Source organism: Salvelinus namaycush, chromosome 1, assembly GCF_016432855.1.
Source record: "Salvelinus namaycush isolate Seneca chromosome 1, SaNama_1.0, whole genome shotgun sequence".
Lineage (NCBI taxonomy): Eukaryota > Metazoa > Chordata > Actinopteri > Salmoniformes > Salmonidae > Salvelinus > Salvelinus namaycush.
This window is the reverse complement of record NC_052307.1, coordinates 15,022,216-15,048,075: the sequence shown is the minus strand read 5'-3', so window position 1 is coordinate 15,048,075 and position 25,860 is coordinate 15,022,216. Positions and strand designations below refer to the sequence as shown.

Genomic DNA, 25,860 nt, shown 5'->3' with positions numbered 1-25,860 from the left:
CTGAAGACAAAGGAATTCTCCGGTTGAAACATTATTGAAGATTTATGTTAAAAACATCCTAAAGATTGATTCTATACATCGTTTGACATGTTTCTACGAACTGTAATGGAATTTTTTGACTTTTTGTCTGACCTGCGCGTCATCAATTTGGATTTTGGAACTAAACGCGCGAACAAAAAGGAGGTATTTGGACATACATTCTGGACGTTATCGAACAAAACAAACATTTATTGTGGACCTGGGATTCCTGGGAGTGCATTCTGATGAAGATCATCAAAGGTAAGTGAATATTTATAATACTATTTCTGATTTCTGTTGACACCACAACATGGCGGATATCTGTATGGCTTGTTTGGGCTCTGAGCGCTGTACTCAGATTATAGCATGGTGTGCTTTTTCCGTAAAACTGACACAGCGGTTGCATTAAGGAGAAGTTTATCTAAAGTTCCATGTATAATACTTGTATCTTTTATCAATGTTTATTATGAGTATTTCTGTAAATTGATGTGGCTCTCTGCAAAATCACCGGATGTTTTGGAGGCAAAACATTACTGAACATAACGCGCCAATGTAAACTAAGATTTTTGGATATAAATATGGACTTTATCAAACAAAACATACATGTATTGTGTAACATGAAGTCCTATGAGTGTCATCTGATGAAGATCATTAAAGGTTAGTGATTAATTTTATCTCTGGAAAAATGGCTGTGTTTTTCTGTGACTTGGTACTGACCTAACATAATTGTTTGGTGTGCTTTCGTCGTAAAGCCTTTTTGAAATCGGACACTGTGGCTGGATTTACAACAAGTTTATCTTTAAAATGGTGTAAAATACTTGTATGTTTGAGGAATTTTAATTATGAGATTTCTGTTGTTTGAATTTGGCGCCCTGCACTTTCACTGGCTGTTGTGATATCAATCCCGTTAACGGGATCTCAGCCATAAGAAGTTTTAATAAAGGTATCACTAGTCACTTTAAATAATGCCTCTTTAATAATGTTTACATATCCTACATTACTCATCTCATATGTATATACTGTATTTCATACCATCTATTGCATCTTGCCTATGCCGCACGGCCAACGCTCATCCATATATTTATATGTACATATTCTTATTCCATCTTCTTTACATTTGTGTGTATAAGGTACAGTTGAAGTCGGATGTTTACATACACCTTAGCCAAATACATTTAAACTCAGTTCATTTATTTAATTTTTAAATTTTTGACATTTAATCCAAGTAAAAATTCCCTGTCTTACGTCAGTTAGGATCACCACTTTATTTTGAGAACCGGAAATGTCTGAATAATAGTAGAGAGAATGATTTATTTCAGCTTTTATTTCTTTGATCACATTCCCAGTGGGTCAGAAGTTTACATACACTCAATTAGTATTTGGTAGCATTGCCTTTAAATTGTTTAACTTGGGTCAAACGTTTCAGGTAGACTTCCACAAGCTTCCCACAATAAGTTGGGTGAATTTTGGCCCATTCCTCAAGACAGAGCTGGTGTAACTGAGTCAGTTTTGTAGGCCTCCTTGCTCGCACACGCTTTTTCAGTTCTGCCCACACATTTTCTATAGGATTGATGTCAGGGCTTTGTGATGGCCACTCCGATACCTTGACTTTGTTGTCCTTAAGCCATTTTGCAACAACTTTGGAAGTATGCTTGGGGTCATTGTCCATTTGGAAGACCCATTTGCGACCAAGCTTTAACTTCCTGACTGATGTCTTGAGATGTTACTTGAATATATCCACATAATTTTCCTCCCTCATGATCTATTTTGTTAAGTGCACCAGTCTGTCCTGCAGCAAAGCATCCACACAACATGATGCTGCCACCCCCGTGCTTCACGGTTGGGTTGTTGTTCTTCGGCTTGCAATGCAAGCATCCCCCTTTTTCCTCCAAATATAACAATGGTCATTATGGCCAAATAGTTCTATTTTTGTTTCATCAGACCAGAGGATATTTCTCCAAAAAGTACAAACTTTGTCCCCACGTGCAGTTGAAAACCGTAGTCTGGCTTTTTTGGGCGGTTTTGGAGCAGTGGCTTCTTCCTTGCTGAGCGGCCTTTCAGGTTATGTCGATATAGGACTCGTTTTCTGTGGATATAGATACTTTTGTACCTGTTTCCTACAGCATCTTCACAAGGTCATTTGCTGTTGTTCCAGGATTGATTTGACCGTACTTTGTTGCGAAAAGTGCATCTCTAGGAGACAGAACGCGTCTCCTTCCTGAGTGGTATGACGGCTGCGTGGTCCCATGGTGTTTATACTTGCGTACTATTGTTTGTACAGATGAACGTGGTACCTTCTGGCGTTTGGAAATTGCTCCCAAGGATGAACCAGAATTGTGGAGGTCTACAACTATTTTTTCTGAGGTCTTGGCTGATATCTTTTGATTTTACAATGATGTCAAGCAAAGAGGCACTGAGTTTGAAGGTAGACCTTGAAATACATCCACAGGTATGCCTCCAATTGACTCAAATGATGTCAATTAGCCTATCAGAAGTTTCTAAAGCCATGACATTTTCTGGAATTTTCCAAGCTGTTTAAAGACACAGGCAACTTAGTGTATGTAAACTTCTGACCCATTGGAATTGTGATACGGCAAATTATAAGTGAAATAATCTGTCTGTAAACAATTGTTGGAAAAATGACTTGTGTCATGCACAAAGTAGATGTCCTAAACGACTTGCCAAAACTATAGTTTGTAAACAAGAAATTTGTGGAGTGGTTGAAAAACGAGTTTTAATGACTCCAACCTAAGTGTATGTAAACTTCCGACTTAAACTGTAGTTGTGAATTTGTGAGATATTACTGCACTGTCGGAACTAGAAGCACAAGCATTTTGCTACACTGACATTAACATCTGCTAACCATGCGTATGTGACAAATAAAATTTTATTAATACATAAACACAAAATATCTAGGTCAAATAGGGGAGAGACGTTGTGCAGTGAGGTGTTGCTTTATCTGTTTTTTAAAAACCAGGTTTGCTGTTCAGGTATGACTATTTCGGCAAATTCAGCAAAATAGAATTTTGCCTCTTCGCTTCTCTCATATGCGTCTGGAAACCCCCTTTCATACCAAAGCCACATCCCAGACGTCGTCCTACCATGAGGCATGCTAGTTAGCAGTCAGATGTATTCTATTATTTGTTAATCTCTTCAGCATCCAGTCTTGACTCCTGCATGCCAAACTCTTCTTGTGACTTGTTGGACTAATAGGCTATTAGATTGTATAACCTGGTTTCTCCATACATTGACCATGATTGATTTCAAGGATTAGCTCACATGACAAAGCATATTTCGAATTGAACAATCACCCTGGCCAGTCTCTAATGGCCTGCCTTTGATCTAATCTCCAACAGAAATGTGTCTGTTAAGGAGTTGACTCCTTGGTAGCTAGAGTGTCTGCATAAACCCATTATTATATCATTTTCAGTACTATCATATCATTTTCACTACCATCAACATTTCTTTGGAATACTGTAATTACACCGTGCACTTTCTGGGGCATTTCTGTAGCTACATACAGAAGAAAAATGCCAGAGGGTGGATGCAAAAAAGTTAAAGGTTGTGCTGCATAATTCATGCGCTGGCTGCTCCTTTTAGAAACGGCAAATTCATCAGAACAATGACGTTTGACAGAGCAGCCGCTGGTTGGCTTCACCTTGACCCACTCTTCATCCACTCTCTTCCTGTGCTGTACGGAGCCATTAGACTTCCCCAAAGCTCAGAGTCACCCCGGCACAACGCAGGAAAACGGACAGTGAGAAGCTGCTCAGGGAAGATGTACAGTGACAGCCGTGCCTTCACTGTTGCCCACTATTGATATTTCCTTTTACATCCAGAGTGCAGACACTTTACTGAGCAAAGACAGCCCTACCTCCCAAGCCAAAAACTGCTAAAGTGCCAGATGGGAAATATGGGGGGAAAATGTCACCCAAACCCAGTGAATCTGACATTTTGTGAGGATCTTTCTTTTGTTGACAAGGGGTGTGAGGGTGAACAGAAGAGAGCACCAGGTGCCATTTTCACACATTCTGCAAACCTGATCCACCAGAAAGCTGCATTGTAATAACATTATGAAAACCAAAGCCTAGATCTATCAAAAGGCACATTGATGAAAAAAGGTGGGCGATTTCAAAGACCAGGGTACAAAGATTATTAAGGGTACAATGCCACACTGATCAAGGACTATTCATAAGAGCCCAACACACAATGGATTTCTGTTTTGTAGCAGCTTTTCCAGCTGGGGACCACGCACTATGCCCGCGGGGACCACTATTTTCGCTCTCCTTCAACCACTTTCATCTTCCACCAGGGACGTCGTCCCTCAGTCCCTCCAACCAGACCTCCTGCATGCCCTTCCCCCACTCTCATCACTCTCCTATCAAAGCAAGAGGTCTAAGACAACAAAATAAGACAATGCACCATTTGTATTAGTCACATGATCCCTCTGGACTATGACAACTCTAAACAGAAAGACAAATAACTGGAGGGAGATTATTCATCTTTCAGTCATTCAGCCATTGCATTAGCAACTATCATGGAAATGTTTAAGCAGGAAGAGGGGCTGTACTTACTGTGGTGGCAGAACCAGGGTACTGGGCTGGACTTTGGGTCTTCTCTTGGCAGATGCCCCCATTTGGTTAGCTGAGCGCTTCAATGACTGCTGGTTAAGAAGACTGGACGCCAAGCCAGCATGGTACTGCAACTGAATGGGGAGAAAAGAACAGAAAATAATAAAAACATGCCATGTTTTAGTACAATAACTAGGCCTAACAGGAAACATGGGGCATTAGGGATTAAGACATATATGGCCAATGCTTAAATCCAAATGCACCTTGCTTTAACAACCCACAGAACCATTGGAACCATGTGGTAGGATATGTATCTACTGTGGTGAGAAGGACAAGACACTTCAGACGGTACTCTATTACAGGGTTGAGATCATCCTGAGGAGCTCTAAACCACATCACATCAAGCATACATAGTGAATACCCAAAAGCTGAGTTAGTCTGGGTCTGTTTTGTCACTAAACCTTGAGACACTTAAATACAGCTCCAAGGCCAACGATGTGACAGTAATGTGACAGGCGTCAGATTAAAGTTAATAAAAGGTAGAAATCTGACCTTGAGTTAAGTGACACATGACATGTTGAAAGCTGTACTGTTACATATTATAATGTGTCCTCTGTTCTAGCCTGGAGCAGCCCACACAAAACAAGAAAATTCACAAGATAACATTGGCAGCAGAGTAGAGAAAAATAAGAAAAGAAGTGAGTCATCATCAAGTTTAATTGAGACACTGTAGCCGACTGTTTTCCCAAAGCTAAAACCCAAGCCTGACAACAATCTGCTCACTTAAAAAGGAGAAATATTTTGTTTGGTAGCCCAACTATATCCTCCACTCCTGCCCACTCTGCCTCCCCCTCTCCTCCTGTCGTTGGTTTGGGAGCGACGAGTGGCAAGTAAAGCAGCTCTCACTTTGATGTAGAAGCGACAGAAGCCTGTCGGCAGTGCCACTCCACGTCTGATGAAACGGCGTGAAAGAGATGGAAGCTATGCAGAACACGCGTGTTAAAATCAGCGTCTGTCCTACAGCCCAACGGCAGGTGTCAAATGTGACAGTAAAGCCTAAAGGGACCAGCAATACCTCTATTTGATATTCCCCAAAAATAAAAACAGGGTATGTACAGGCCTGATAAAGACATTACTAATTTGGTATGAATTTACAGGTATAATTAGCATAATGTTTTATAAGCATGTACACTGAGTGTACAAAACATGAGGAGCACTTTCCTAATATTGAGTTGCACCACCCTTTGCCCTCAGAACAGTCTCAATTCGTTGGGGCGTTCCACAGGGATTCTGGCCCATGTTGACTCATATGCTTCCCACCAGTTGGCTGGTAGTGGATCTCTACTCCGAATAGCTTGTTCCATCTCATCCTACAGATGCTCAATTGGATTGAGATCTGGTGACTGGACAGGCCACTGCAGTAAGCGGAATTAACTGTCATGTTCGTGGAACCATTCCCGGACAATCCTAGCCTTGTGGCATAGGGCATTATCCTGCTGGGAAAAAATCTATTTGCAGATGGATACACTGCTGCCATGAAGGATGCACCTGACTGGCAATGATGTTCAGATATCCTGTGGCATTTAAAGGTTGCTCCACTTTTATCAAGGTGCCCAATATGTGCCATGAAAACACAACCCACACCATCACCACCAACCTGCAATGTTGACACGGGACAGGATGGATGCATGTACCCATGGGGTTTTCTCCATACCCTAGTCCTCCCAAAAGCATGAAATAGCAGGAACTGGGATTCATCAGATTCTCCAATTCTCCAGGGTGCAGTGTTTTCGTTCCTTAGCCCACTGCATCCGCAGTTTTACATTTATGCTGAAAGAAGTGGAACTCTGTCGTCGGCTGCCATAACCCATTCGTGTCAAGGTATGACACGTTGTGCATTCTTTTATGGGTCTTTGAGCACCAATGTTGTACTGGACTGTTAGCTGACTAATTGTAGCCCATTTCCCATCTGTTGCTCTGCACAATTCGTGTCAGCCTCCTTTGTCCGCTTTCATCAATGACCCATTTTCGACCACAGGCCTGCCTTTGGCTGGATGTCCTCTGGGTGGTGGACCATTCTGGATACACACGGGTAACTGTTGAGCGTGAAAAACCCAGCAGCATCGCAGTTCTTGACACTCTCAAACAGGTGAGCCTGGCACCTACTACCATAAACCCATTCAAAGGCACACACTTACATTTTTTTGTCTTGCCCATTCACCCTCTGAATGGCATACATACACAATCCATGTCTCAATTGTCTCAAGGCTTAAAAATCGTTCTTAAACCTTAAACCTTCTTAAATCTACACTGACTGAAGTGGATTTAACAGGTGACATCAATAAGGGATCATAGCATTCACCTAGTCAGACAGTGTCATGGAAAGAGCAGGTGTTCATAATGTTTTTTTACCCTCCGTGTATAATAAATGTTTTATTAGTCAACTTATACTGAACAAAAATACTTCATACTTTATGAACTGAAATAAAGATCCTAGAAATGTTCCATAAGCACAAAAAGCTTATTTCTCTAAAATTGAGCACCAAATTTGTTAACATCCCTGTTAGTGAGCATTTCATCTTTGGGAAGATAATTCATCCACCTGACAGGTGTGGCATATCAAGAAGCTGACTATACAGCATGATCAGTACACATGTGCAACTTGTGCTGGGGACAATGCAAGGCCATTAAAATGTGCAGTTTTGTCACACAACGCCACAGATGTCAATTTTTTAGTGAGAGTGCAATTGGCATGCTGACTGCAGGAATATCCACCAGAGCTGTTGCCAGGGAATTGAATGTTCATTTCTCTACCATAAGCTGCCTCTTTTTAGAGAATTTGGCAGTACATCCAACCCGGCCTCACAACTGCAGACCACATGACCTCGCCAGCCCAGGACCTCAACATCCGGCGTCTTCACCTGCGGGATGGTCGGAGACCAGCCACCCGGACATGCTGATGAAACTGTGGGTTTGCACAACTGAAGAATTTCATCAAACTGTCAGAAACCGTCTCAGGGATGCTCATCTGCGTGCTCATCGTCCTCACCAGGGTCTTGACATGACTGCCGTTGAGCGTTGTAACCGACTTCATTGGGCAAATGCTCCCCATCGACGGCCTCTGGCACGCTGGAGAAGTATGCTCTTCACGGATGAATCCCGGTTTCAACTGTACCCGGGCAGAAATCAGGCAATGTGTATGGCGTCGTGTGGCCGAGCTGTTTGCTGATGTCAATGTTGTGAACAGAGTGCCCCGTGGTGGAGGTCGGGTTATGGTATGGGCAGGCAGGCATAAGCTATGGACAACGAAAACAATTGCATTTTATCAATGGCAATTTAAAGAGATACCGTGAGGAGATCCTGAGGCACATTGTCTTGCCATTCCTGCACCGCCATCCCCTCATGTTTCAGCATGATAATACACGGCCCTATGTCGCAAGGATCTATACACAACTCCTGGAAGCTGAACATGTCCCAGTTCTTCTATGGCCTGCATACTCACCAGGCATGTCACCCATTGAGCATGTTTGGGATGCTCTGGATCGACGTGTTTGACAGAGTTTTCCAGTTCCCGCCAATATCCAGCATCTTTGCACAGCCATTGAAAAGGAGTGGGACAACATTCCACAGGCCACAATCAACAAGCCTGATCAACGCCATGTGAAGAAGATGTGTCGCGCTGCATGAGGTAAAAATGGTGGTCACACCAGATACTGACTGGTTTTCTGATCCACACCCCTATTTTTGTTTTTAGGTATCTGTGACCAATAGATTCATATCTGAATTCCCTGTCATGTGAAATCCATAGATTAGGGCCTAATGTATTCATTTCAATTGACTGATTTGCTTATATGAACTGTAACTCAGTAAAATATTAGAAATTGTTTCATGCTGTGTATATTTTTGTTTAGTCAATGTTAAGGGTTTCTATGCAGCAATTTTTCAACAGGTTGAAAATTGCTGATATGATAAAGCCATACTTCTGATCAGCTTTAATGTATCCTGTATCAAAATGCAGTAAGCCTATACCAGTATGTCACAAAGTATTACCACAACAGGAGACAACCGAAATAAAATCAACAGGTAGAGGACAACCTAGCACCATTCCTCAGGGTCTCCTGGCTGCAGTGCAAACAGATAGCAGGTCTCATCTGGACTGATTCCACCAGCTATCCTACGGTACATCACCTCACTTCATTGTCGATTCGCCACAGGGCTCATCCACAGACAGAGCACTTAAATTGGGGCTCATATAATCCCGCAGCTCATTAATTGCTATTCAAATATTCCTCCTCTTGAACTAATTAGCCAAGATGTGCGGCTACGGAGAGCCGTTTCAAATCAAATCAACGCGAGAGGCAGACTACACAGCACTCCCCTGGCTAAATTTGGCTGACCAAAGCAGCTGTGCTAACGGGGAATTATTTTAATTGACCAAGCCTCCTCTTCATGGCTAATGAGGCTACTTTGTTAGGCCTGGATTGTGAAGAAGCCCGATGCTGCAGGAGCCCAGTGAAGCTCAACCTGAATGCCAAACACACTAAATCCAATGGATAGAAATAAACAAGCATAAAAGCTGCAGAGCAGACAGTGATGCTTTAGCCCAGGGCTGTTCAATTACGGTCCTCGAGGGCCGAAACACTTCTGGATTCTGTTTTGACATTTTTCTTTCAAATATGAAAACAAAACGCCCACTATGCAAAACATTCTCCAAGGTGATCAACATACTGCATGTCCTCCAAATTCTGTCAAATCTCTCAGTTGTTTGTTTAACTTTATAATATACCATATCTAAAGGCATGTAACTAGATACTTCTGTCCTCCAGTTTGTTATTGAAGGTGAATACAAAGCTTTCCAATTGACGGCTATACATTTCTCTGATATTGATCAGTAATATTTACATTTTCAACAGACATAATCGTGGAGATGGATGAATATAAATTCATAGACACAATGAAATGATACAAATATTATCCCAAAATGGTGTCAGTTTGACACAGGACCACAGAATATGTAATGCTTTTTGCATCTCCAACAGAGATGTGACATTTCTGTGAACAAGTCCTATGAATTATCTTAAATTGCAGTAGTTTAAGTCTTAGGTTGTAGGAACAGGTATGATGAGCATTTTCACATATCTGTGACCAATGGTTCTCCTCAATTTCTTCATTTAGATCCTTTTCCCATTTTTTCCTTATAGGTTCTGAACCATCAGGTATAGTTTCAATCAACCCTTAATATAACTTGGCAATCAACTTCTTTGGCGTAGCAGCTTCTTTCAGGATTTTTTCTGTGCTAGATGCCTTAGGTTCATCCAGATTCTGTTGAAGCAATTGAATACGATTTCTGAGTTGTAAGATCTGGGCCTTGGATATTCCAAATCTTTCTTGTAATGTTCATGTTCAAAATTCATGATGCCACTTTGGAACGAGGACTTAAAGGACACTGGAGGAAAGGTGGGGTTATTCCAAACAGGGATGCCTGACGATACTGGCTTTTCCACCTCATGAATGCATGTACATTTACCCAAATACAAATGGAATTGAGAATCATTGGACTGTCTGTTTTTTTCTTCGATGCCTTGGACCCGAAGTAGTGAATATATTTTACATCACAATGTATTACTTTTGTGGCTTTGATACTCCTAAATGCACAAGGATAGTCTGCTGTTCATTGTTTAAGTGAAGGCAATTGTGCATCTCAGTAATACATCTTCATAAGAGGTAGTCCAAGAACTCCAGCTTTATAGGGTAAGTGTAAAACAGTCAATTTGACTCAAGGTCTTTCCATTCCAAATACAGTTGAGAGCAGGCCATTTCTTTTATTAAAAAATGTACATGGAATTGAAACTGGCAGGGCCAAGAATAAATACATCAACCTTGATAATCTATTCATTTTGATTATGCTGACCATACAGTGGGGCAAAAAAGTATTTAGTCAGCCACCAATTGTAGTTCTCCCACTTAAAAAGATGAGAGAGGCCTGTAATTTTCATCATAGGTACACTTCAACTATGACAGACAAAATGAGGAAAAAAAATCCAGAAAATCACATTGTAGGATTTTTAATGAATTTATTTGCAAATTATGGTGGAAAATAATTATTTGGTCACCTACAAACAAGCAAGATTTCTGGCTCTCACAGACCTGTAACTTCTTCTTTAAGAGGCTCCTCTGTCCTCCACTCGTTGCCTGTATTAATGGCACCTGTTTGAACTTGTTATCAGTATAAAAAAGACACCTGTCCACAACCTCAAACAGTCACACTCCAAACTCCACTATGGCCAAGACCAAAGAGCTGTCAAAGGACACCAGAAACAAAATTGTAGACCTGCACCAGGCTGGGAAGACTGAATCTGCAATAGGTAAGCAGCTTGGTTTGAAGAAATCAACTGTGGGAGCAATTATTAGGAAATGGAAGACATACAAGACCACTGATAATCTCCCTCGATCTGGGGCTCCACGCAAGATCTCACCCCGTGGGGTCAAAATGATCACAAGAACGGTGAGCAAAAATCCCAGAACCACACGGGGGGACCTAGTGAATGACCTGCAGAGAGCTGGGACCAAAGTAACAAAGCCTACCATCAGTAACACACTACGCCGCCAGGGACTCAAATCCTGCAGTGCCAGACGTGTCCCCCTGCTTAAGCCAGTACATGTCCAGGCCCGTCTGAAGTTTGCTAGAGAGCATTTGGATGATCCAGAAGAAGATTGGGAGAATGTCATATGGTCAGATGAAACCAAAATAGAACTTTTTGGTAAAAACTCAACTCCTCGTGTTTGGAGGACAAAGAATGCTGAGTTGCATCCAAAGAACACCATATCTACTGTGAAGCATGGGGGTGGATTGGGTGGATTGGTAAAAATAAAAATGCTGGGTCAATAACGATGCTGGGCCAATTGTGAGCCGCCCTATGGGACTCCCAATCACGGCCAGATGTGATACAGCCTGGATTCAAACCAGGTACTATGGTGATGCCTCTTGCACTGAGACAGTGCCTTGGACCGCTGCGCCACTCAGGAGCCCAGAAAGACTCACAGCTGTAATTGCTGTCAAAGATGCTTCTACAAAGTAATGACTCAGGGGTGAGAATACTTACGTAAATGAGATATTTCTGCATTTCATTTATTAGCAAACATTTCTTAAAACATGTTCTCACATTATCATCATTGGGTATTGTGTGCAGATGGGAGAAAAAAACAAAAACAATTTAATACATTTTGAATTCAGGCTGTAACACTAAAATGTGGAGTAAGTCAACGGGTATGAATACTTTCTGAAGGCACTGAATAATTGGTATTCAGTGCCTTCAAAAAAATGGGATATGGTCTGTAATTATTCAAAGGCATTTACACAGAAACAGTCAAATGAAGAAAGGTTTACAATTTTTTTTAAAGTGAATACTTGAATATGAGTTGTGGACATGAGCGTAAAAGGAGTATTGTCTTTCAGTTGGATATTAATATCTCCACAGTTCACATATCAACGAGATGGATCTGTTGTGGTTTAATACCTTAGACATGTTAGGAATAGAATACAGTTTAGTTGATGATTTGTCTAGAGTTGCATCCCGCACACAAATAAAATCACCCCCCCCATATAATATTGCCTCACATTGAGATAGTTTCAGTATAAGGTCATTAATGGCTGTGATAGGAGGACTCAAGATAGATCAACAACATTGCAGTTACTCCACAATACTAACCTAAATGACAGAGTGAAAATAAGTAAAAGTATATTCCAAAACAGGCATCCGTTTTGCAGTAAGGTACTAAAGTAAAACTGCAAAAAAAGTTTTTTGAATACAAAATGTTATGTTTGGGGCAAATACAACACATCACTGAGTACCACTCTTCATATTTTCAAGCATGGTGGTGGCTGCATCACGTTATGGGTATGCTTGTCATCGGCAAGGACGAGGGAAATGTTTAGGATAAAAATAAACGGCATAGCGCTAAGCAAAGGCAAAACCCTAGAGGAAAACCTGGTTGTCTGCTTTCCAACAGACACTGGGGAACAAATTAACTTTTTAGCAGGACAATAACCTAAAACACAAGGCCAAATCTACACGAGTTGCTTATTAAGAAGACATGGAATGTTCTTGAGTGGCTTATTACAGTTTCGATTTAAATCGGCTTGAAAATATATGGCAAGACATGAAAATGGCTGTCTAGCAATTAGAGATCGACCGATTAATCGGAATGGCCGATTAATTAGGGCCGATTTCAAATTTTCATAACAATTGGAACAATTTTTTTTTTTTTACACCTTTATTTAACTAGGCAAGTCAGTTAAGAACCTATTCTTATTTTCAATGACGGCCTAGGAACGGTGGGTTAACTGCCTTGTTCAGGGGCAGAATGACAGATTTTTACCTTGTCAACTCAGGGATTCTATCTTGCCACCTTACGGTTAACTAGTCCAATGCTCTAACCACCTGCCTCACGAGGAGCCCGCCTGTTACGTGAATGCAGTAAGAAGCCAAGGTAAGTTGCTAGCTAGCATTAAACGTATCTTATAAAAACAATCAATCAATAATAATCACTAGTTATAACTACACATGGTTGATGATATTACTAGTTTATCTAGCGTGTCCTGCGTTGCATATAATCGATGCAGTGCGCATTCGCAAAAAAGGACTGTCATTGCTCCAACGTGTACCTAACCCTAAACATCAATGCCTTTCTTAAAATCAATACACAGAAGTATATATTTTTAAACCTGCATATTTCACTGAAAGAATAAACGTTTTGTTTTTGAGATGATAGTTTCCGGATTCAACCATATTAATGACCTAAGGCTCGTATTTCTGTGTGTTATTATGTTATAAATAAGTCTATGATTTGATAGAGCAGTCTGACTGAGCGGTGGTAGGCAGCAGCATGCTCGTAAGCATTCATTCAAACAGCACTTTCGTGCATTTGCCAGCAGCTATTGCGCTGTTTATGACTTCAAGCCTATCAACTCCCGAGATTAGGCTGGTGTAACCGATGTTAAATGGCTAGCTAGTTAGCGGGGTGCGCGCTAATAGCGTTTCAAACGTCACTCGCTCTGAGACTTGGAGTAGTTGTTCCCCTTGCTCTGCATGGTAACGCTGTTTCGAGGGTGGCTGTTGTCGATGTGTTCCTGGTTCGAGCCCAGGTACCGGCGAGGAGAGGGATGGAAGCTATACTGTTACACTGGCAATACTAAAGTGCCTATAAGAACATCCAATAGTCAAAGGTATATGAAATACAAATCGTATAGAGAGAAATAGTCCTATAATTCCAATAATAACTACAACCTAAAACTTCTTACCTGGGAATATTGAAGATTCATGTTAAAAGGAACCACCAGCTTTCATATGTTCTCATGTTCATATGTTCTCATGTTCTCTGAGCAAGGAACTTAAACGTTAGCTTTCTTACATGGCACATATTGCACTTTTACTTTCTTCTCCAACACTTTGTTTTTGCATTATTTAAACCAAATTGAACATGTTTCATTATTTATTTGAGGCTAAATTGATTTTATTGATGTATTATATGAAGTTAGAATAAGTGTTCATTCAGTATTGTTGTAATTGTCATTATTACAAATAAATAAATAAAATTGTCCGATTAATCGGTATCGGCTTTTTTTGTTCCTCCAATAATCGGTATCGGCGTTGAAAAATCATAAATCGGTCGACCTCTACTAGCAATGATCAAGAACCAACTTGACAGAGCTTGAAGAATAAAAAAAAAAGTGTGCAAATATTGTACAATCCAGGTGTGCAAGGCTCTTAGACTTACCCAGAAAACTCACAGCTGTAATCGCTGCTAAATGTGATTTTAACATGTATTGTCTCAGGGGTGTAAATACATAGGAAAATTAGATATTTCTGTATTTCATTTTCAATAAATTAGCAAAAATGTCTGAAAACATGTTTTCACTCTTTCATTATGGGGTATTGTGTGTAGATGGGTGAGAAAAAAACAATTTGAATCCATTTTGAATTCAGGCTGTAACACAACAAAATGTGGAATAAGTCGAGGTCTGCATAATACTTTCTGAAGGCACTGCAGATGTGGCGCGGCTACTGATATACAGTGCTAAGCTGTATCCTCCGGACTGCATTGCTACATTTCCCCTCAACCCTTCCAGCCCTGTTTGCTTCTTCAAGGTCACATTGCCAGCGGCAGTCTTACATTCCCCACTTAAAAAGCAAGAGGCCAGCGGCCACAAACCCAGACAGCTAATGATCTCAGAGATTAAGAAGCCACTATTAGTCCTATCTTTCTGAGAATTGGTCGAATAGCAAATTATGCATTGATGTTATCTTAAAAAATCCCTCTCTAGATCTACATTACTCCATTCACTTGCACTCAATTTAATTAGTGAGAAGGTTCACATCTTGCTTTTCCGTAATGCTGGTGTGAAATTCAATTCAATATACAGTTTCATGCATTAGAATTCAATGCTAGAATGCATTAATGTGGCATTTGAACGACCTCACTTGCTACTGGTAAAAATCCTTCTGACTGGCGTCGTGTACAGCATTTCTCATCCAATGTCATTACTTATGTCTCTATCTTTCTTGGTAAACTAGTCTAATCAAAAAACCCTGATGGCAATAGAATAAGCTGATAATTTTGTTCTCTGCACAGTCCCGATATTCCACCAACAGGTTGTAAGTCTTAATCATCTGTTGAACAAGGCTGTCAAAACAGATGAATGACGGGGCTCAGCCCCTTACCTAAGTTATGATCAGAGAGCAGAAAGCTTGCCTCCACACCACACAACACGGCTCTGCTTTGCCAGTAATGATGGAGCACATGTCTGCAGATTGCGGCAAAGACACAACTAATGGCTGGTCAGTTTGGAAGATCTGGACTGTGAGGGGGAGGGGGAATCAACTTTTAAAAAGCAAAGACCTTTTGAAAATATGCTGCTCAGAGAAAAGATGTTTGATGTTCAAACTTTGCTGGCTTGGATCCCTTATTAGTTCTCAGACACGGGACTATAAAGCTTAGAGGAACAGTCGCCTGTGTTTGCTTTCGCCTGCTAATTCCTCATTAAAAAAGTTCAGGACTGCAGGGGACCTTTTGATAATATTTTCCAAATATTTGTTTTCTGAATACCACAGATTCATCTGTAACTGCTCGTGTCTGATGCTTTCAGAAGGACCTTTTCATCTTGGATTTCTTTCATTATTTGCAGTGTATTTTCTTCCAAAACTAGCCAACACGTTGTGTTGAACCCTGTGGACATGATGATTTTTCAGCCAATCTTCTTTGAGCAATCCAATAATTGGAATATTCCATAATCTTTCACAGTACACTTTGTCAATTGCATTAGCCTATGCCTGTAGCGGTTGCCTCACCAATGTGCACGACCCCAAGTTGTTTCTGATATCAAAGTGTATTCTAAAATGATTCTATGCTGTTGGTAAGAGGTTGCTCAAATCAAATCAAAGTTTATTTGTCACGTGCGCCGAATACAACAGGTGTAGACCTTACAGTGAAATGCTTACTTACAGGCTCTAACCAATAGTGCAAAAAAAGGTATTAGGTGAACAATAGGTAAGTAAAGAAATAAAACAACAGTTAAAAGACAGTGAAAAACAGTAGCGAGGCTACATACAGACACCGGTTAGTCAGGCTGATTGAGGTAGTATGTACATGTAGATATGGTTAAAGTGACTATGCATATATGATGAACAGAGAGTAGCAGTAGCGTTAAGAGGGGTTTGCGGGTGGCGGGACACAATGCAGATAGGCCGGTTAGCCAATGTGCGGGAGCACTGGTTGGTCGGGCTAATTGAAGTAGTATGTATGAATGTATAGTTAAAGTGACTGTGCATATATGATAAACGGAGAGTAGCAGCAGCGTAAAAGAGGAGTTGGGGGGGGTGTAATTAATACCAGGCATACACTACATGATTTTGCCACATTCGTCACGTTTTGCCGCCCAAGACACATTTTCATGATCGGGGTGAAATCCTATGAACTTGGGCAATGATCAGTACGTTGGGACTGGCGTGGTTTGAGCGATATTTAACTTTAAAGATACGGAAATCATCCCTTTATGATGCATTTTGAATAGTTTTTGTATCTTATGATGATGCGTTTTGCATCATATAATGCAAAATGCATCATACGAGGCACCAGGCCATGCAAAACGAACTCCATCAATATTACATCCGCGTGCGTCCTACCATGACAGAAACCAAAAAGATAATTTAATATTATCATTATTTCATATTAAGTCCATATTCTGCGCCTCCATTTATTTTTTATGTTTCTGCACTTAATAATGTGCAAATCAAAATTCCTTTGACAACCGAAAAAAAGCAGGGCTGGATCAACTTGGGAATCATCGTGTAGTAAGAGCGGCCACGTCCTGGGGTTGAGGAATGAAAGATGTGGGACAAGGAAATCGCAAAATGTGAGCACGTCCAAGATAAGATTTTACATTTACGTGTAGTGTATGCCCAACAAAAGGTTCCCATTCTGTTTTTTTATTTGTGAAAAGATTACTGATAAAAAAAAATAAAACGGGAGCATTTGTTCAGTCATTCCGGCAGCGGTCATTGGCGGTTAGGCTTTTATTAAAACAGGACTGCACTGTCACACCGCTTCTTCTTGTTTAATCAGAGTCAGTAGAAACTTGTTTAAACCCAAATTAGTTTCCTGTGAGGAATATGTCCAATCTCATTTGCGTTTCGCATAACCCTGCTTGTTCCCTCTTACTGTCCTGTGATAAAGAAAACCAATGGCAAAATCCATCAGCGATAATGAGTTATGCGCCCAGTATACGGAGAACACCTCATTGTAGAGGTGGAGGTCTTTCATCAGGCCTTTATTAATATGTGCCTTCTAGGCTATGGCCACAAAGTCCAATTTCATGAAGACGTATGAAATTGAATGACACATTCATCATTGACCGTTTTTGTCATTCGAGAGTTGAACTCAAGTCAAACTATTTTCAGACAAGCTCCGTGTAACTTCTACATCAACATAATCGGCCATCATCAGAATTGCCCCTCTGTGATTCCCTATTTTGTGTTTTAACGTGATTGACATTTTTCCTATATAAAATGTGAATGAGACTTACTTTGATGCTCCCACTAATCCTATAGTTAAAACTCTTTGACTGTTCTCTCCCATTATGCTGGATGGGGATGACACATTGGGGAGCCCTGAGGGCCTTCTAGGCCTTTAATACTGAAGAGAAAAAATATCCAATCAGAATTTTTCTTAGATTTTTCTACCCAGACACAACCAATCTAGCTCAGCCAGCCATTGGCTTGGTATTCAGAAGCTGGACAGAAGGCCTCTGCCATTCAACTGTTGGGTGTAGATTTATAAGGGAAATAAATAATTGTATCCATTTTAGAATAAGGCTGTAACGTAACAAAATGTGGAAAAAGGGAAGGGGTCTGAACACTTTCTAGATGCACTGTAAAATCTAAGGACAAAGTATATGTCCCTGCCATTGCCCATGTCATAAAGAAGGACTGGAGGATGGCCTTAGTTTTCAATTGATCATCTGGTGAGTGGCACAGTTTTTTTTTTTAAATGTACAGTTTGCTTGCTGTTGCTATTAATCTCTTTGATATAATGCGTGTGAAACATTGTTGCATTTGAACTTTAGATTGCTGGTTATTTGGTGTGTTGAAAGGGATTTAAAATATGTTTGCAATGGGAAGTAATAGCTGGCTTGTTAATTTCGTGTTGGAACTACTAAATGGTTGTTTTTCTATTGTTATGATTGAGGTCTACTGGCTTATTTATTTGAGTGAATGGGCAGCTTATTATTTCACATTATTTGATGCTGTGTGTGGCTGCTGTTTCTATCAGCACTCTCTTTCAGCATGCTGAAATTTTGGAGGCAGGGCACCCGTTTTCTTTGCTTTGAGTTGCAGCAACTCTCCGTGGTCCTGAATCAGTAGTTAATCCTATATTTGACTGTTGTCTGTTGGAACTGTTTCTTTTGAAACGATGTATGTCTTTTTGTCCTTATATCACGGTGGCGTATGAATGCATTTCTAACGGGTTGTAGATTAGCCTAAACAATGCAATTATCACAACAGGTTGTAATCTGGATTTTCCTGGCTTGGTTCCCTCGTGATTAACACACACCGCTACTTTTGTGCCGCTGTTGTGTCCGTGTGCTGTCTCTGTGTGAGCTGTGTCCCGTTTTGATTTTGTCGTAAAAGCATTGCTTCACCTGCACTTGAGCGTGCTAGTATGGTCCGACTACACAATATAATGTTGGGCGCTTTCAGTGATGCTCTGTTTGTTATTTTCTTGAGGTTTGAATTTGATTTGATGTATTGGAAATGTTTTCTCCAACTGAAGGCCTAGGACCAATAGTCACGGTTCGCCATTGGGAGGAGATGCAGGGAGTTGTGGAGGTTGGGGCCCTGGACAGGCAAGGACACAGCTGGCTCTAAATGAACGGAATGGGTAGCAGGTAACTAGAGCTTGTGTCAGAGCTGAATGGAGATAATAACCGGTTCCGTTCACACAGCACCCTGCTGTTCCCGCTCTCTCCAACATGGGGGTTTTGGGAGCGCTCTGTAACTTGACTGAAAAGGGGGAAGAAATGCTGTCAGAACGTTCGAAAATGACATGTTTATTCAGTATTATCTTCTTTGTGAAAGAGTTCCCAAACAATATTCTGAAGTGGGAGTAGAGCCACTATTATTGAATAATATGTAGGCCTTACTGTATACACTGTGCTACGTTGCTGCTGCAGTTGACTTCTGCCGTGGCTAGCTACTACCATCATCTGTCATATGGGCTTAACGCAGGACTGTTCAATTCCAGTCCTGGAGGGTCAAAACACTTCTGGTTTTCATCCTCTCCTTTTTTCCCCCCCACCTTTATTTAACCAGGTAGGCAAGTTGAGAACAAGTTCTCATTTACAATTGCGACCTGGCCAAGATAAAGCAAAGCAGTTCGACACATACAACAACACAGAGTTACACATGGAGTAAAACAAACATACAGTCAATAATAGGGTAGAAAAATAAGTCTATATACAATGTGAGCAAATGAGGTGAGATAAGGGAGGTAAAGGCAAAAAAGGCCATGGTGGCGAAGTAAATACATTAGAGCAAGTAAAACACTGGAATGGTAGATTTGCAGTGGAAGAATGTGCAAAGTAAAAATAGAAATAATGGGGTGCAAAGGAGCAAAATAAATAAATACAGTAGGGGAAGAGGTAGTTGTTTGGGCTAAATTATAGATGGGCTATGTACAGGTGCAGTAATCTGTGAGCTGCTCTGACAGCTGGTGCTTAAAGCTAGTGAGGGAGATACGTGTTTCCAGTTTCAGAGAGTTTTGTAGTTCATTCCAGTCATTGGCAGCAGAGAACTGGAAGGAGAGGCGGCCAAAGGAGGAATTGGCTATGGGGGTGACCAGAAAGATATACCTGCTGGAGCGCGTGCTACAGGTGGGTACTGCTATGGTGACCAGCGAGCTGAGATAAGGGGGGACGTTACCTAGCAGGGTCTTGTAGATGACCTGGAGCCAGTGGGTTTGGCAACGAGTATGAAGCGAGGGCCAGCCAACGAGAGCGTACAGATCGCAGTGGTGGGTAGTATATGGGGCTTTGGTGACAAAACGGATGGCACTGTGATAGACTGCATCCAATTTATTGAGTAGGGTATTGGAAGCTATTTTGTAAATGACATCGCCGAAGTCGAGGATCGGTAGGATGGTCAGTTTTACGAGGATATGTTTGGCAGCATGAGTGAAGGATGCTTTGTTGTGAAATAGGAAGCCGATTCTAGATTTAATTTTGCATTGGAGATGTTTAATGTGAGTCTGGAAGGAGGGTTTACAGTCTAACCAGACACCTAGGTATTTGTAGTTGTCCACATATTCTAAGTCAGAACCGTCCAGAGTAGTGATGCTGGACGGGCGGGCAGGTGCAGGCAGCGATCGGTTGAAGAGCATGCATTTAGTTTTACTTGTATTTAAGAGTTGTATGGCATTGAAGCTCGTCTGGAGGGCTGTTAACACAGTGTCCAAAGGAGGGCCAGAAGTATACAGAATGGTGTCGTCTGCGTAGAGGTGGATCAGAGACTCACCAGCAGCAAGAGCGACATCATTGATGTATACAGAGAAGAGAGTCGGCCCAAGAATTGAACCCTGTGGCACCCCCATAGAGACTGCCAGAGGCCCGGACAACAGGCCCTCCGATTTGACACACTGAACTCTATCAGAGAAGTAGTTGGTGAACCAGGCGAGGCAATCATTTGAGAAGCCAAGGCTGTTGAGTCTGCTGAGTGTTGTGATTGACAGAGTCGAAAGCCTTGGCCAGGTCGATGAATACGGCTGCACAGTATTGTTTCTTATCGATGGCGGTTAAGATATCATTTAGGACCTTGAGCGTGTCTGAGGTGCACCCATGACCAGCTCTGAAACCAGATTGCATAGCGGAGAAGGTGCGGTGGGATTCGAAATGGTCGGTAATCTGTTTGTTGACTTGGCTTTCGAAGACCTTAGAAAGGCAGGGTAGGATAGATATAGGTCTGTAGCAGTTTGGGTCAAGAGTGTCCCCCCCCTTTGAAGAGGGGGATGACCGCAGCTGCTTTCCAATCTTTGGGAATCTCAGACGACACGAAAGAGAGGTTGAACAGGCTAGTAATAGGGGTTGCAACAATTTCGGCAGATCATTTTTAGAAAGGATCCAGATTGTCTAGCCCGGCTGATTTGTAGGGGTCCAGATTTTGCAGCTCTTTCAGAACATCAGCTGACTGGATTTGGGAGAAGGAGAAATGGGGAAGGCTTGGGCGAGTTGCTGTGGGGGGTACAGTGCTGTTGCTCGGGGTAGGGGTAGCCAGGTGGAAAGCATGGCCAGCCGTAGAAATTGTAGTGGATTTATCGGTGGTGACAGTTTCCTATCCTCAGTGCAGTGGGCAGCTGGGAGGAGGTGTTCTTATTCTCCATGGACTTTACAGTGTCCCAGAACTTTTTTGAGTTTGTGTTGCAGGAAGCAAATTTCTGCTTGAAAAAGCTAGCCTTGGCTTTTCTAACGGCCTGTGTATATTGGTTTCTAACTTCCCTGAAAAGTTGCATATCACGGGGGCTGTTCGATGCTAATGCAGAACGCCATAGGATATTTTTGTGTTGGTTAACTTCTCTAGGGTAGGTGAGACGCTAACGTCCCACCAGGCCAACATCCGGTGAAACTGCAGAGAGCTAACATTTTAAATACACCATTCGTTGTATTAAACATTCTTGTAAATACATGTATCTTACATCATTTAAAAGATGAACGTCTTATTAATCCAGCCGCTGTGTCAGATTTCAAAAAGGTTTACTGCAAAAGCAAACATGCGATTTTCTGAGGACGGCGCCCCACACACACAAGTATTACTAGCATTTTCCAATTTTCCATTAGCGTCACGAAAGTCAGAAATAACAATAAAATAAATCGCTTACCATTGAAGATCTTCCTCTGGTGGCAATGCCAAGTGTCCTAACTACACAGTGAATGTTCGTTTTGTTTGATAAAATCAATTTATATAGCCTAACACGAAACATTTGTAAACCGGTTGCGTCGTGATTTCCGTCTCATTCAACTTTGGACGAAGCGTTCGTGGTAATTACACACACTAAACAAACGTTTATCCAGTCATGGTTGGTTTCATTGCAATCCTCTGGTTGTTACTAACACAACCATACATGATGGCTCTTTCCCGGGACGTATTGACCGAAACAAACCGATTTGAAGACACCAATCAATGACCTCATTGCGCACCAATGGTAGGACCGGTCTATCGTTGATTGACTGTATTTTGGCCCAATGACCACTGATCATCTTGAAATCTAGCTTGGAAGATAGCCAATAAGCTGAGGTAAACGGCAATATGTAATGGTTATAAGTTTGAAGACCAGCCTTTGTCGTAAACTCTGGCGTAAAAGAGGTTCATTCGCCATTGCAAATCCTACTTGAAGGAGCCACGAGTGTTAAGCATAGCAGTACATATTCAATACCATTTTCAACAAGTTTATATATTTAAATTATGGCGAATAAATCAGGAATAGCTAAAACAAAGTCTAGGTATACAGATTTAACCCAAATTATAGAGGAAATTGATAGAGACAGCCCCCCATCTCACAGCTAGCCTTCAGGGAGCTGCTCATCCAGGAGCTTGCTAGCTACAGCAAGTCCACTGCAGCACCTTCTGCTCCAACCAGTGGTGTTCACCTGCCCAGATTCATCTCTGCAGGCATGAATGTGCCTCAGGGCAAAAAGGGCACAGTAGGGAGACGCCGTTGTGCCCTTTGTCACAGGAAATGCCCCATCACCTGCACCACCTGTTCAGTAAGCCTCTGCTTTACAGCAGAAAGAGACTGCTATGGGCCATGGCACCAGCAGCACAATATTGTGTAGAGGACTGAGGGTCTTCACAATATTGTAAATAGAAAATGTGTAAATAGTTACCCTTGTTATTTGTTTGTTTATTATTATTTATTTAATTATTTTTTTCATATATATATATATATATATATATATTAATTTTTTGGGGGTGTGTTAGAATAGCATTTATGTATTATTATATAGTTCTTTCCTTCAAAATGTATCACTGTACCAATTCGGCCACTTGGGTACATTTGTGTGGGACACCTGGGTGACTTCATGCTCAATGTCATGTAGCTCGCTCATTTTTGAAGTTATCTGTCTAAACCTTTGCTCAGCTATTGTTGCCATTTTATGTTCTTCATTCAAATCATCCACAGCATCCTATCTGTATGTTTGGCTGTTCTTGGTCATTTGAAAGATGATGCAGCAACAATAAAAAACAGAAAACGTATGTTTATTTCCTTGTATTTTCTTCTACCAGATCTATTGTGTTATATTCTCCTACATTCAATTCACATTTCCACAAAATTCAGAGTGTTTCCTTTCAAATGATACCAAGAATATGCATATCCTTGCTTCTGGGCCTGAGCTACAGGCAGTTAGATTAGGGTATGTCTTTAGGCGGAAATTGAGAAGAAGGGGGGGTACCCCAAAGAAGTTAAGGGCAGTCAGGTCTGGGGCTATAACCAAGGGCTATATCTGTTCCTGGTTCTACATTTCTTGAATGGGGCATGCTTATTTAAGATGGTGAGGAAGGCATTTAAAAAAAAAAAACAGGCATCCTCTACTGACGGGATGAGGTCAATATCCTTCCAGGATACCTGGGCCAGGTCAATAAGAAAGGCCTGCTCGCTGAAGTGTTTCAGGGAGCGTTTGATAGTGATTAGTGGAGGTCGTTTGACCGCTGACTCATTACGGATGCAGGCAATGAGGCAGTGATCCCTGAGATCTTGGTTGAAAACAGCAGAGGTGTATTTAGAGGGCAAGTTGGTTAGGATGATATCTATGAGGGTGCCCGTGTTTTCGGCTTTGGGGTTGTACCTGGTGGGTTCATTGATCATTTGTGTGAGATTGAGGGCATCAAGCTTAGATTGTAGGATGGCCGGGGTGTTAAGCATGTCCCAGTTTAGGTCACCTAGCAGCACGAGCTCTGAAGATAGATGGGGGGAATCAGTTCACATATGGTGTCCAGAGCACAGCTGGGGGCAGAGGGTGGTCTATAGCAGGTGGCAACAGTGAGAGACTTGTTTTTAGAGAGGTGGATTTTTAAAAGTAGAAGTTCGAATTGTTTGGGTACAGACCTGGATAGTAGGACAGAACTCTGCAGTAGATTGCAACACCGCCCCCTTTGGCCGTTCTATCTTGTCTGAAAATGATGTAGTTAGGGATGGAGATTTCAGAGTTTTTGGTGGTCTTCCTAAGCCAGGATTCAGTCACAGCTAGGACATCTGGGTTGGCAGAGTGTGCTAAAGCAGTGAATAAAACAAACTTAGGGAGGAGGCTTCTAATGTTAACATGCATGAAACCAAGGCTATTACGGTTACAGAAGTCATCAAAAGAGAGCGCCTGGGGAATAGGAGTGGAGCTAGGCACTGCAGGGCCTGGATTCACCTCTACATCACCAGAGGAACAGAGGAGGAGTAGGATAAGGGTACGGCTAAAAGCTATGAGAATTGGTCGTCTAGGACGTCCGGAACAGAGAGTAAAAGGAGCAGGTTTCTGGGGGCGATAAAATAGCCTCACGGTATAATGTACAGACAAAGGTATGGTAGGATGTGAATACAGTGGATGTAAACCTAGGCATTGAGTGATGATGAGAGAGATATTGTCTCTAGAAACATCATTGAATCCAGGTGATGTCATCGCATGTGTGGGTGGTGGAACTGAAAGGTTGGATAAGGTATAATGAGCATGGCTAGAGGCTCTACAGTGAAATAAGCCAATAAACACTAACCAGAACAGCAATGGACAAGGCATATTGACATTAGGGAGCGGCATGCTTAGTCGAGTGATCATAAGGGTCCAGTGAGTAATGAGGTTGGTTGGGGTCACGGCGATTCAGAGAGCTAGCCGGGCCATGGGTAGCAAGCTGGCAGAGGATGGAGGTCGGTTTTTAGCCACCTCGTGCGTTTCCATCGGTAGATAAGTGGGGTTCCGTGTGGTAGAGGGGACCAGTCCAATTGGCAAAATAGATATAGTTATAGTGACCCAAGAAAATTGTCCGATAGACCTATTCAGATAGCAGCCGATAAGACAGCTAACGATTAGCGGGCCGCAGATGGGCGTTCAGGTTACGTCGCAACGGAGGGGCCTTTAAACAGGGACAAAAGGTAAGTTTAACTACCAGTTAGAAACAGAAACCGGCTTTTAGCTATCCAATTTTTGATATGTCGACCGTGAGGTAGTCGGGTGAAGGTGATTCAAGAAATAACTGAAACGTTATCTTGGCAACTACATGTTATGGCAAATACTACATCTAGAAATGGACACAAACAAGCACAGCTAAACAATGTGACCATGGACCGAGTAGCTAACGAAGTGAGTTTAGAGACGCTACTGACAGAAATTCGCACTGGCAATGAGAAACTGTCTAAGCAGATATCTGATGTTAAAAAAATCTAAACTGATATGGCTGAGCTGGGTAAACATGTAGAGAAGGCCGAAACCATGTTAACTCTGGAGGATATCCCACGGGAAAAGCTCCAGAAAACGGTGGATGAACAAAATACATAATTACGGGGCTTACTGAAAGATTAAATGGGATGGAGGTCTTCAGTTGCCGTTCAAATCTTAATTTCGTAAATTTCCCTAAAGCTGTGGAACAACCGGAATGGACGAATTCCTGGAAAAGGTAATACCAAAACTATTGGGCCAGTAGAACTTCACACGGGCTCCCACAATTGAACAAGCAAATCAAACAGG

At 41.7% G+C, this 25,860-nt stretch overlaps 1 protein-coding gene across 1 annotated transcript in view; it reads right to left on the bottom strand.

Annotated features, from left to right (window-relative positions):
• The window catches only part of med27 (mediator complex subunit 27), a 102,845-nt gene that overhangs the window by 56,677 nt on the left and 20,308 nt on the right, over positions 1-25,860 (bottom strand). The window contains exon 3 of the mRNA XM_038995353.1: positions 4,593-4,723. Within this exon, the coding sequence (XP_038851281.1) occupies positions 4,593-4,723 (131 nt within the window). The remainder of the gene's footprint in view (positions 1-4,592; positions 4,724-25,860) is intronic.